The 12,920-nt window shown below is 46.1% G+C and overlaps 1 protein-coding gene across 4 annotated transcripts in view; it reads right to left on the bottom strand.

Moving 5' to 3' along the window:
- THOC5 (THO complex subunit 5) overlaps positions 1 to 12,920 on the bottom strand; it is a 388,784-nt gene that overhangs the window by 314,824 nt on the left and 61,040 nt on the right. For 2 of the 4 annotated variants that reach the window (XR_015300896.1, XM_086943231.1), the window contains exon 2: positions 10,829 to 10,936. Coding sequence is in view for 2 of the 4 variants with exons in the window: in XM_086943231.1 (XP_086799357.1) it covers positions 10,829 to 10,924 (96 nt within the window). In the remaining 2 variants the exon portion in view is untranslated. The remainder of the gene's footprint in view (positions 1 to 10,828; positions 10,937 to 12,920) is intronic. The other 2 variants (XR_015300897.1, XM_086943232.1) reach the window with 1 other exon arrangement.

Genomic DNA, 12,920 nt, shown 5'->3' with positions numbered 1-12,920 from the left:
GGCAACTTTGTTAGACGGGGCCAAGGCTGAGATTGCGGGTTGACTTGTTTGCGATGGATCTATTGGTAACGGGACTGCTTCATTAACAGACGGATTGCGGGGCAGGGGGTTTGTAGTTCCCCCCGGGGTATTTGTGTATGGTGGACAACTTTATTCGTGTTGGCTTAGGGGGGCCCCCTTTGTTAGGGCGGGGGGTTGAGACCGGGAGCGCATGGACTATCGCCTTCCTCCGTTTCCCCGTTAGGTGGGGTTTCCTTTCTTTCTCCTTTTTCTCGGTTTCTTCTATATTTCGGGTTTGGTTCTTGGGTGACAGGCACACTGCTGGGGTGGGGGGCGTAGTCATCTGCAGGGGTGCAGGGTGGGGAGTTGGGGGAGGGGATTTTTTTGCTTTTATTTTGTTTCTATGGCCTTTTTTCTCTTCTCTTATCTCTCTTTGTCTTTTTCTTTTTCTGGGTCAGTGCAGTGGGTTTCCTCTGGTATCAATCACTGCTTTTTCATCTGTGCCTCAATTTTCGTGGTGTTGTCTGGGTCTAAGGGCAGGTTACTGCAGGCGCGAATTGACCGTAATGTCCCTTCACATCCTGACCTCTTGTTTCAGCGCCATTGATTCGAATGATTACTGTTTACTGTTGCCACGTTTACTATTCTGCCTGCCATTTTTTGCTGCTGGGAAATTGTTTGGCACCTGATCCTTCCATCTCATATTATAAAATGAAAACCTTTTATATCCTGTTTTCCTAATTGGGCTGTTCAGTGACCGAGAGTATGCTAGCATGGAGGTTCTGCTCCCCGAGGCGCTGCATGTGATTAAAATTGCTCTCTGTTTATCTATCTGCTTAGCGGCCGGCCCCGGGGGTTGTAGGCCCATACTTGTATTTGGTTGAAATGTCAATAAAGGTTTTCAAAAAAAAAAAAAAAAAAGAATGGAGGACTAACATGTTCTTATTTTTTTATCCCTAGGCCCATGTGGGATCTTTGGTGTATTCACAGATGGAAATTACTGACTGGTTTGTGGCATACTACAAAAAAAGTGTACAGCTGTGTCAATCATGCCCACGTCTTCTAGGTGGGCATATGCAAGATAGGCAAAGCTTAATCAGTTAAGTCAGATGTAGGATGAGGAGTTGAACACTCCACCCATGGAATTGGAGCTTAAAAACACAATCAGAAGCTTAGCAAGGTGTGCAACACAAGGCAGTCATGAGCCAGTGATGACGGTCACCTGAACGTATCAAGACACACAAGAATGTGCTTGCTTGATTTCCACTACATGGGAAGGGATTGGGTGCCTATTGAAAAGCTTGGCATGGATCCACAAAATCTTGAAGCATACCACCCTTTATCAGTGCTGTACTGATTGTAAAATATGAGGAAAATATATCAACTAGGAAATCTGGTGTGCGGTTATGTCTGGTGCTTCAATGTCTGTTGTTTTTATTGATCAGCAGCACATCAGCCAATATTACAAGACTGTTTCATATACTAGTTAATCCATTGATAGAGGCTCCCCTATGTGTGTAAAGCTCTCTGATACCCTTGGGTCCAGTAGCACTATATAAAACCTTTTGAATAAATAAATAAATAAATAAATCACGTATTCAGTAGTGGGTCAAATGGGATTCAGGAATGAAATACAGGGCTGTATTAAACTCTTATATGTGAGCCCTAATTATGGGTAATATCTCTTATGTGCTTGGTCAGTTCAGAGGATGACAAGGCAGCGATGCCCCCACTCTTTTATGCATTAGCATGGAGCCACTGGCAAAGCTGGTGTGGAGACATGGCATTATTTGAGGTACAGATCTACACAGATACACGCATTACATATTTCCGCACACAGATTATGTGCTACTTTATTTTCGGAGTAGATCTCGGGTATTTGATTGCATTCTATCAAATCTGGAAACGTTTGGTAAATGGTCTGCCTTGAAAATAAACATGGACAGATCTTGCCTGGTTCCAATATGGCCAGCTACAGATCTGAGCAACCTACAATGCTGATTAAATAGGAAATGGAAACATTTAGGTATCTAGGTATACACACATATATCACAACATGTCCAGATTATAGATGAAAATGACATGAAGACACTAACGAGATTGTGAACTATTGTTTATGTTCATGTTTGTTTTTGAAATTTTTATTGCGTGCAAATACCAGAGGGTGTCTCGGCGCAGATCGGACTCCTGAAAAGAAACTACGTTAAAATCATTGATCAAATAACCATGTTTTCAGGAGTTTTCGGAAGATAGTGAGGGTTGGACTGGTTTTAATGGGCAGAGGAAGGGAATTCCACAGCTTGGGGGTGGCTACCAAGAGACCCCTGTCTCCCCAGCTGGCGGTTCTGGTACGCGGGACAGTAAGAAGATAGGTGCTAGCAGAACGAAGGTATCTTTGTGGGGTATAAATTCGAAAAGCATCTTTGAGGAACCTTGGTCCAGAGTCATGAATAGCTTTGTAGGTAATACAAAGAGCTTTAAATTTTATACGATTATTAACTCTTAACCAATGCAAATGGCGTATGGCCATGGAGGTTGAGCGGCGACTGGGGATATCAAGCAGAATTCTGGCCGCTGCATTTTGCACAGACTGCAATTTAGATAGAATCTGTTCCTGTGTGCCAAGGAAAGGGGCATTGCCATAGTCCAATTTTGAGAAGACAAGGGTGGTAATCAAAGTTTTCCCAGCTCCTGACGGGAGGTATGGCAGAAGTTTTCTGATTTTTCTTAGCATGAAGAAAGATGAAGAGACCACCTTGTTCACATAATGTTTAAACACCAGCTTATCGTCAAACACAACGCGGAGGTTTCTGACCTTGGCAACCGGGGTCAGGGGTGGACCCATTTCACTGGGCCACCAGCTGGAAGACCATTCTGGTGCAAGGTTGCCAAAGGTCATAACCTCTGTCTTGTCCGAGTTTAGCTTCAAGCAATTACTAGACATCCACGAACTGATGGTCCTCATTCCTTCCTGAAATCTTGCAGCCAAAGCTGGTCCATCTTTGTGTATCGCCAACACCAATTGGGTATCATCCGCATAGGTGGTTAAGCGGAGACCCTGAGCTTTAAGGACTCTCGCCAAGTCTGCCACATATATATTAAATAATGTGGGGCTTAGTGCAGAGCCCTGTGCACCCCACGCTGGAGGGTAAATGTTGGCGAGTAGAAGGAGCCTAGTTTTACTGCCTGGGTACAATTAGCCAAAAAGGAGGCAATGAGGTCCCTGGCACGGTGGGTCACTCCCAGGGAAGTGACAGGTCGATCAGGATGGAATGATCGACCGTGTCAAAGGCGGCAGAGAGATCTAGAAGAACCAGGACCGCTGCCCCTCCCTGGTCCAGTATGGTCCTGATCTCATCTGAGGCCTTTATCAATGCCGTCTCAGTCCCATGGCCCTTCCTGAAACCAAACTGGGTGTCATCTAGAAGCTGATGGCAATCGAGGAAACTCGCCAGATGTTTATTCATGATGGCTTCGAATATTTTGGCCGGGAAGGGGAGGCAAGCAATCGGTCTGTAGTTGACTGAATCGGAGGGGTCCAGGGAAGGTTTCTTTAGCAAGGGCTTGATGATCGCAGGAGGGGAAGTAATAACCTCTTTTAAGGCGCTCAGGATAGAAGGGGGACATGGATCTAAAGGAGACCCAGATTTAATAGAGTTGATTAGCATGCTAATCTGATCTGTCGTAGTCAAATTGGAAAAGGAGGGAGTGAGAGGGAGGGGCTGAGAAAGAGGTTCAGCATGATCGGAACTCGTTGCAGGGGAGAAAGATGAGTAGATGTTCGTAACCTTGGTGAGGAAAAAGTTTGCCAGCGTATTACAAAGGTCTTGAGATGGTTCATTTATAGGGCCTGTTGGGGGATTGGAGAGAGATTCAACGACTTGAAAAAGCCTTCTAGACGAATTCTGAGCAGACTCAATCTGATCACAAAAGAAAGCGCTCTTGTGCTTAACGATGGCCTTCTTGTATAATGCAAGCGCATCTTTATAAGTCTGTTTATCTGCGATGCTGTAATGTTTGCGCCATCGCCTTTCCAAATTCCTACAGTATTGGCGTTGTAGCCGAAGATCCTCAGTGAACCATTGGGCGGATGGCTTAGCCCGGTTGGGGTTGAAGGATTTAGCCGGGGCTTCTTCATTGATGGCGTCCAGAATCCAGTCTTGAGATCTATTGGACAACAGGATAGGATTTAGTGATGGCTCATAAGAGGAACCATCCAGAGTTTTAGCCAAGAGAGGAAGGTCTACGTTTTTCCAGGCTCTCGTAGTAATGGGGGTGCGAGAAGTATGTTGCGGGGGGTTAGGATTGTGGGCCAAAATAGTAAAGATAATTGCAGAGTGGTCTAACCATACTACCGGGAGAACTGTGGTCAGTGCGATATTAGGGTTATTGGTGAAGAGGCCATCGAGTATGTGTCCTGCCTGATGAGTGGGAGTTGTAACCAGCTGCTGTAGACCTACAGAGCGTAGATCGGTGATCAGTTGGGCCGTGTCTTTATCCCCTAGGACTTCCAGATGGAAATTGAAGTCCCCCAACATGGTGTAGTCCGGATAGCTCAAAGAGAGTTCCGTAAAATCACCAAGGGTCGACAAGAAACCACTGTGTGGACCGGGGGGGGGGCGATAAATTAGATTTCCCTTGAAGACTTGATTGTGATTCAGTATGATGGAAAAAGTACATGCTTCACAATTCATTCTGGGAATAGCTTCGATTTTGGTTTGGAAGGTCATTCTATAAATGATGGCTAATCCACCGCCTCTTCCCGTGGTTCTGTCCTGTCTTAACACGCAATAACCTTCAGGAGTGGCTGCGCAGAAATCCGGGCCAGAAGCCTCATCACCCCACGTTTCAGTTATAAATAGAATGTCCAGCTCCTGACTCCCGATCAAATCTCTGATGTCTAGGCTATGTTTCGGGAGGGAGCGGGCGTTAAGAAGGGCCAAACAAAAGTTAAGCTTGGGTCTGGGACGGATGTTAAGGGCAGACGGGGTAGGGCGGGGGAGTGTATTTGCATCCAGGACATGAAACAGGGACAGACATGAGGCAGCTGAGGGGTGACAGGGTCTGACAGCACGAATTAGTGATGAGGGATGTTTAGTTCTCGTAGGTGAGATGCAGAGTATCGGGTGAAGGTGGTGTGGGTATGGATAGGGCCAGGGGGAGTGGCCCTGGTCCCGGTCGGGCCCAGACGGGCTTGCCTCTGGCGGGCCTCCGGCGTGCCATCGGCGCGCCCGCCCGCTGCACGGGCGAGGAGAGGGATCCATTTTATCGTGTCCTGGCCCCCAATCGGCCGAACACTAGAGCGCTGTCGTCGCCCACACCTAAGATGGCGGCCGCAGTGAATAGCAAAGGGGAACTAGGATTATAAAGTTGTAGAAGCCCTAAATCGGCTCCTCACACAGCCCGATGTTCCCTGCAGAATGCGCCCAGCAGGTAGCAAAAGCGGCGTGGGGAAGTGAGCAAAATTTAAATTTTTCGAGTGAGCGCTATTGAACACAAACGTGACAGTTTAAAAACAATACAAGCTAGTAGTCAGCAATATTAAAAATTCTAGTGCCCTGCTCCCGGCTTCCGCATCAGGAGTCTCGATATTAAACGAGAAGTGGGATGGCAGACGCTCTTTTATCGTGTCCGGGCCCCCAATCGGCCGAACACTAGAGCGCTGTCGTCGCCCACAACTAAGATGGTGGCCGCAGTGAATAGCAAAGGGGAACGAGGATTATAAAAGTTGTAGAAGCCCTAAATCGGCTCCTCACACAGCCCGATGTTCCCTGCAGAATGCGCCCAGAAGGTAGGAAAAGCGGCATGGGGAAGTGAGCAAAATTTAAATATTTCGAGTGAGCGCTATTGAACACAAACATGACAGTTTAAAAACAATACAAGCTAGTAGTCAGCAATATTAAAATTTCTAGTGCCCTGCTCCCGGCTTCCGCCTCAGGAGTCTCGATTGTGACAGTTTAGGAAAAGCTCCTGCTCTTAGTGAAGGGGATGGTGCCACACTCTATAATGGTTCTAGCTGCTTTGTAGGCATACTTGTGAGATTACAGAGAGACATGTTTAAAGCTCTAAATTTATAGATGATCGACCTGACCTAGGGCTGGGTGGGCAGGTGGGGACTGGCTCTGCAGAAGCTACAACTGATGATCACAGATGTCTGGCTGAATTTGCAGGGTTACCTACAGGATAATCAGGCAGCACAGCTGCAGCCAGTGACTGGATGGCTTGATGAGGAGGATACGAAGGGGACGCACTATTTGCGACCTGCACCTATGAGAATGTCCATTCTCAAAACATCTTTTTTGCAAAGTGACACAAACCATAAGATGATTAGGCTGATAGATACAAAAACGGACTACTGGCAGCACTGTTTTTCTCATACAAGGTTCAGAATGGCTTAGACACCATAAGTACCACTGCAGTACTATCACATGTTTGCAGCGACAGTGGTGAACATTGTATGGTGGTCAAATGTAGGATTTCTAAAGATCAGTGATCTGTTTGAGAACTTCTCACCTTTGAAACTGTTAGGCGGTTGTACCCTGTTCTCAAGGGCCATTTTCTGTCATGGGGAGGGGGGGGGGGGGGGGGGGGGGGGTGCGGGGGGGATAGTGAGAGCGTTAAAAAGTACCTGAAAGGTTGTGTTGGGAGAAAGCCCAGCTCATTTAATAATCCAGATACTACTTAATGTGTGGGACGAAAACAAGGTTTTATGATCTTAGACAGTGAATTTCTGGAAATGATGAAAATATCTTTGGATCCACTGAGAGTGAGTTAAAATGAAGATATTGATCAGGAACTAAACAAAGCTGCACAGTTAAAAGCATTATAACACTGTGCTGTAATCTCTAGGGACTGGAAGTTGAAATCAGTGCAACACAATCTACTGCACCACACACAATTAACACTGTGCAAACAAATGTTTTTTTTAAAGGAACCTGAATGAACAACAATCAAATATACATAAAAACACCAGAACTACCACATTCATGCATTAGCAAAATGCAAAAGCTACCGAAGGGGAATTGTACGAAAAGAAAGATTTCAAGAACCTAGCTCAAGCTATGGAGATTTCAAGAATCGATAAAGAGAAGGTGTTAAGACCTCCCCAAAAGAAATATTTCTTTATCTTTTGGTGTGTTCCGCTTGAAATCGCCAATGAAGAGGTTTTCGTGAGATGACAAACTGGTTAGCCATGAATTCCAAGAACTCATCCGTAAAGGAACAACTCTTTACTAGTAGGTGATACACAATGTTCAATCTTATATTATTGTCAGTGGGGATGGGAATGTAAATAATGAGACATTCATAGCAGGATTAAATATTGGAATTTAAGGATGCTGTAGGCATAAATGTTTTTGTAAATGAGTGGGACTTCCCCTCCTGACTTATTTGATCTTTGCAAATAAGTGACATATGTATTGCAGTAAAGTGTCAACTGCAAGTTGAGATGCTGACAAACTATGTATTAGTAAAGGCACGATTGTGCCCTGGTTGGCATTGCCATTTCGATTGCTAAGAGGGGCATTGCATGGTACTGGAATTCTGCTGATCCTCCTTTTGTAGTGGCACATTGCAAATAAATAGTGCGAGACACAAGACTAGCTTATTTACATGGCAAAAGGTTGCTCTCAAAAACACCATAAAATCTGGGGGAAATTATGGGACTTTTATGGCCTATCAAAATTTAAGTAATGAACGTAAAGTAGGTTTCTCCTACAGTGACTGCAATAGTTGTTATGAAATGTATAACGTTACAATTTGATTATAAAACAGCTGTGGCTCAGTCAATGTAAAGTCGAGATCTCGATTATGTGACCGAGCTGAGAGGGATGGCAGTGTGCACCACTGCTCATCTGCATGTATTAACACCTTGGCTGCTAGGGGTTTTCCCCTCCTGTGCTGAAAATCCTTGAATACTATAGTTTCATGACGAGCCCAGCTCGTCATCAGCACAGCTCAATGGTTAAGACACCATTTAGTTTTCTGACTGATGAGGCATGACCAGTATTTGTCAATATTACAGCTGTTAGGTTGTTAATACCAAGATATTTTTACAATATTGGATCCGTTTGGCTTACTTTCATGATCCAAATCTACTGATGTAAGTCAAGGAGTTCTTGAATTTGTTGATATGACGTATAGTGTTGATTCATCAAAAAGGACAAGGAAAATGTAGAAAGATTTTTGATAGAGAGTAATTTGGCAAGAGTCCTTTTGGCTGTTCCGGTGTGAAGCACTATGCTCAAGGTTTTTGGGAGTTTATTTTGTGGAGTCTCTTTCTTACTTTTTCATATATAATCCCGGGAAAGGATGCTTCATGGAATATCCATTCAGAAACTTTCACGTCAGAGAAGAGCTGATTCTTTAAGTTCATAACAGCCTCTCTTTGGTGTCTTAAATGTTTTAGATGGGTGTCTTTATCAGTGATAACCTTTGGATCATCTGAGCGTTTGTGAAAAGTCTAAGGTTGTGTGTGGGGTGATAATATCAATGTGAGGTTGGCATTAAGGCATTTTGCATCACTGGCATAGATAGCTAAGGAGAATTGTGTTTCTGTAAAATAATGTTTATCTGTAGGATTTCACAGTGTACTAGATGGTGAGGGTGCAAAATCTGGCTCCTTAGACAAATGAATCATCTGCAGTAACTTCCTTGAAGGGAGATGCTTCAGTATGAGAACACTGTTTCTATGATGTAGACGTGGAATGAGAGAAGCCGGTATAGGATCTGGTTCTGGAGCATGAGGTATCAAATTATCAGTGGCATCCAAGATGTTGATAGTTTGATTGTGAAGATTATTGCTACTTGGATGTAGTGGGAAGATGGCGAATGAAGGTGCAACATCAGAGCCCTGAAAATTGGCTCTTTCAGTATTATCTTGCACTGTGGGGTTCGATGAGGAAAGTGCGTTTTAAGAGCTAGTAGAAATGGGGGGAAATGTTGGCGGGTGTCTTGGAAAGGTTGTCTGGTGTTTTAAACACTACTTTTCTCAGGTAGCTAAATATGATGGGGAAGATATGAAGGCATATCTGTGTGGAGTGTAGCAGGATTTTACTGTTGTCACGGATACTTATGTGCCATTTACAAAGGTGGCCTGAGCAGTCAGTGGTTGAGAATCTTCGCCCACCATGGACATTTGTGACTGCTATATGTACAGAGCTCTGATACCCAGAACGGTCATGTTCGCCCTTTAAAAAAAATTGCAAATGAATCCAGATTTTAGAGTCCAATTTTTAGTCATGACTGTCTTTTGGTGTTATGCAAGTCAAAACCATTGTATGCAAGGCTCCTAGTTCCATCCTTCACTAGGATTATTGGACGAGTTATTTCTGACGTGCGGTTTCCAGGGTCAATATGTTTGATGGGGTACAAACTCTTAACTTTAAAAAGTAGGCTTGGGACACGATGGCATGAGACGGGGTGGAGGGATGACCCCGCCCCCCAAAGTGAAACTTTTGATTAGAGCAACGAATGGTCAGTCAGTTGAGCAATAAGAAGGTCCATGTCCCAAATGTAGCATTTTTCAGTTCATGTAAACTTGCTATTTTGTTCTTTGCCTGTGGCCAGGGCCAAGAAGTATGTGATTGTGCGGCATCGCCATTTTCGCACAATTACAGGTTCGCCGCATTTACCACATATCCTATCATCTGAAGCATAATCCGCATATTTTAAGAAAAAAATGGTTTCAAGATCAAATGGTTCAAAGGTTACTAAAAATGCAGCAATATATATTCAAGTGCAGTGGAAGGCCCTTTGCAGAGCTGGACTGGTCAGCTATTTGATGATTATTTTCTATGTGGGTATTAAACAGGTACTAATGAGGTGCAACCAGTACCCAGACAGAGTTTCAAAGTTTAAAAATGACGAAATATTACTATTACAAAATGTGCTGCATAATTTACTCAACCCTTCTGCATTATTTGGCCCTCTCATGCCACGTAATTCCAGCTGCCCTGCCCTGCCCGTGGCTCATTTGGATCATAAGCTTTGTCATGGGTTGACCACGAGCTTTGTAGATGCAGCATGAGATTAACAGTTCATAAGAAACATATTTGGGTTTCTTTGACTTCAATGCTATACAGGAGTAATGTAATCACATTTATTTTATCCTCCAGCAAAGAGGCTTTTGCAACCATGACAGAACTGGAAGAAGCAGCATGGGGAAAGATGCAGCAAAGGACATCATAAGTAATATAAAGTAATAGATGAAATAATTTAAGAGACTATTGGGAAATGACCAAAACAGTTTTCGCTGCATATTTCTTTTTAATAGTAGTGGGAGAGGCTCTGGGGAAGAGACTGGAGGAGGGAATTGTGCCGACATGAGAGTACCTGACTGGGTGGTAGACAGGACGAGCAGGCAATATTTTGCTATGAAGGTTACACAATAGATATGAAGGTAGGGAATAGAGAAATTGCAAGATACGGTACAGCTGGGGGCAGGAAGGAAGGGGGAGAGTGTAAAAAAGAGCGAGATATTAAAAAAACAACTTTCTCTTTTTGTGTTTGTTAAGGTTAGGAAGGAGATTTTTTATGAGGCGATTAGGTAAGGATAGGGTTTCTCTGTCTCGTTTGCATATAAAGCTACACATATGGGCAGTCCTATATCTTACATGTAAAGATAAGCGGCAGAGAGGGTGAAAAGCGGAGAAGGTAGAATAACAGTGAAGGCCCAAATGAGCAGTTCTGGGCTTTCATCACTCCACCTCCATGGGAATTGGGAGGAACAGAAAAAGGCCCTCTATGAGGGGAACCACTGGTCGTGGTGTGTCTGCAAAGCAGAGGAGGCACAATTTGGTCAGCTGACCACTCCAGTGTGCTCTCATACCTGCTCATTGTCAGAGCGGCTCCGTTTGCCATCCACTGTACCACCATCAGTTCGGATTACCTTGGGTTTCCTCTTTTTGTTTGGGTCCGAGGACATTTTCACTGTTGTCTGTTGGAAGAAAGGAGAATAAAGTCACATCATTAAACTGTGATCTGAAAGATGTTGCACAGTATAATAAGCAAACAGACATTTTCATAAGCTCACAGCACACTATTAAACAGTCACCAATTGGTTTTGTGGGTACCCCTAATGGAATTCATATAGCTATAAGAACTACCGTGGGACAAAATCTCTGCTCACATTCCACTGCATTGCCACACATTGATCAATTATGGGAGCAGTACAATGGAGTGGACTGCATCAGATCATGCTACAAAGCCATACTAATAGCATACTGTGCTGTATGCCAATAACATAAAAGTATTATAGTACGTTGTTTATCAAAATACTAGAGTTCCTTGTGAAATAATAATTGGCCTTTCTGCATTTATGGTGTTGGATTCCAAGAACACCACGCTTACATGGAATGATTTCTCTGAAGAAGGTAGGGAGGGTGAGTGAGTGTGAATTTTCCCATGGTCATTTTTAGGTTTCGCCTAGGCAATGCATGACTCTCTCTCAAGACATGGTGTGTCTTCTCTGTGGGATTTCAGCGTGCCCCTCGCTTTTGATTGGTCTGTGGGAATATAGGAATTCCTTTCCTTTCTGTGGTGAATTGTTCAGATGTTTCCCTCCTTTCTGTGTGTTGTTCACGCTCATTGCAACTGGCCCGATTACATGTATTCTTTCTCTTATGTGCATTTCTGCTACTTTCGTCACACAACTGTTTTTAGGTTTCGCTGGGGAACGGAGCGTAAGCTCCGCCTCCAGAGAAATCTCTAGTCTTCAGTAAGGGACCCTTGGAATACGCCCTCTGTCCCATTGGCTAGCTCCATAAATGGAGGCTAGCCATTGGACCAGAGAGGCGTCCGTCATGGCTGGACCAGATTCGGGGGCGTTCCCGAGAATTTTTGGCTTTTGGCTACGTCATGCGACGTCAGCCAAAAGCCGGGAACGCCCCCGAATCTGGTCCGGCCGGGCCGTGCTTGCTGCTGTCCTGCCTTACTCTGTGTCCCTCCTCCCGCCGTCCCCCCTCCCCCCTCCACGCTGTCCTGTTATGGCCCGATCGAGTGGCCACCTCGATTGTTAACTAACTGAAGAGCCGGTGCCCACCCGGCATTGCCCCGTGTTCTCACCGCTGCGGCCCGGGGGCCTGAAAGTGATCAGAAGCTGAAGCGAGAGAAACGAAGGGGCCGCGACCTGATTGGTCCTCTGTTGACAGGAGGCGCGCTCTGATTGGCCGTTTGCAGTAGGCCTGTCCCGAGAGCCGCGCTCTGATTGGATGCCTTGCCCGCAGAAGCTGGGCGTGTATGGAGGCTCGACGCAGGAGCCGCGACCGGATTGGGCCGCAGCAGTGGAGCCGCCCCAGCGAGGATCCGGAAGCCGAGTCAGCCGTTCGACCCCGTCCTCGCCGAGGGAATCTCCGAAGTGCCGGGTAATCACCGCCGGGCCCGGGGAGAAGAGGAGGAAGAGTGATGGCAGCTGGACTGCAGGGCCCCCGTGAGCGGAGGGAGCCCTGCAGCGAGAGGAGCGGCCTTCAGAAGCGAGCGGAGGGGGCGCGAAGCACATTGCCGGTGCCTGCCCCACCCCCGTGAGGCTCCCCGACTGGAGGGAGAGCCCCGAGCGAAGAGAGAGCCGCCGGCCGGTGAGTGAGCCGACGAAAGGGAGGGGCGCCGGGACACATTGCCGGTGTCCGCCCCTCCCCCGCAGTAGCGCGAGCTCGCGTTCCTTGGGTGTGTGAAGCCACGAGGGCTTCAAGGGCGGCCCCGGTTGGCAGTGGGTCGCCCCAACGTGCACAGAGCCCGGAGAGGCTCCCCGCCCCATTTTTTTGTATTTAGAGCCCTGAGAGGCTCTGGGGGGCATTTGGTGAAGTAAATGGAGAGTCAGGGCGGCCCCGGATGGCAGTGGGTCGCCCCAACGCTGAAGAGAGCCTGTTGAGGCTCAGAGGGGCCATTTTTCAGGACGTCGAGCCCCAGAGGGGGGCTCCAACGAC

This window comes from Lissotriton vulgaris, chromosome 11 (genome assembly GCF_964263255.1).
Source record: "Lissotriton vulgaris chromosome 11, aLisVul1.2, whole genome shotgun sequence".
In the NCBI taxonomy this organism is placed as follows: domain Eukaryota; kingdom Metazoa; phylum Chordata; class Amphibia; order Caudata; family Salamandridae; genus Lissotriton; species Lissotriton vulgaris.
This window is presented reverse-complemented; position numbering and strand designations above follow the sequence as displayed.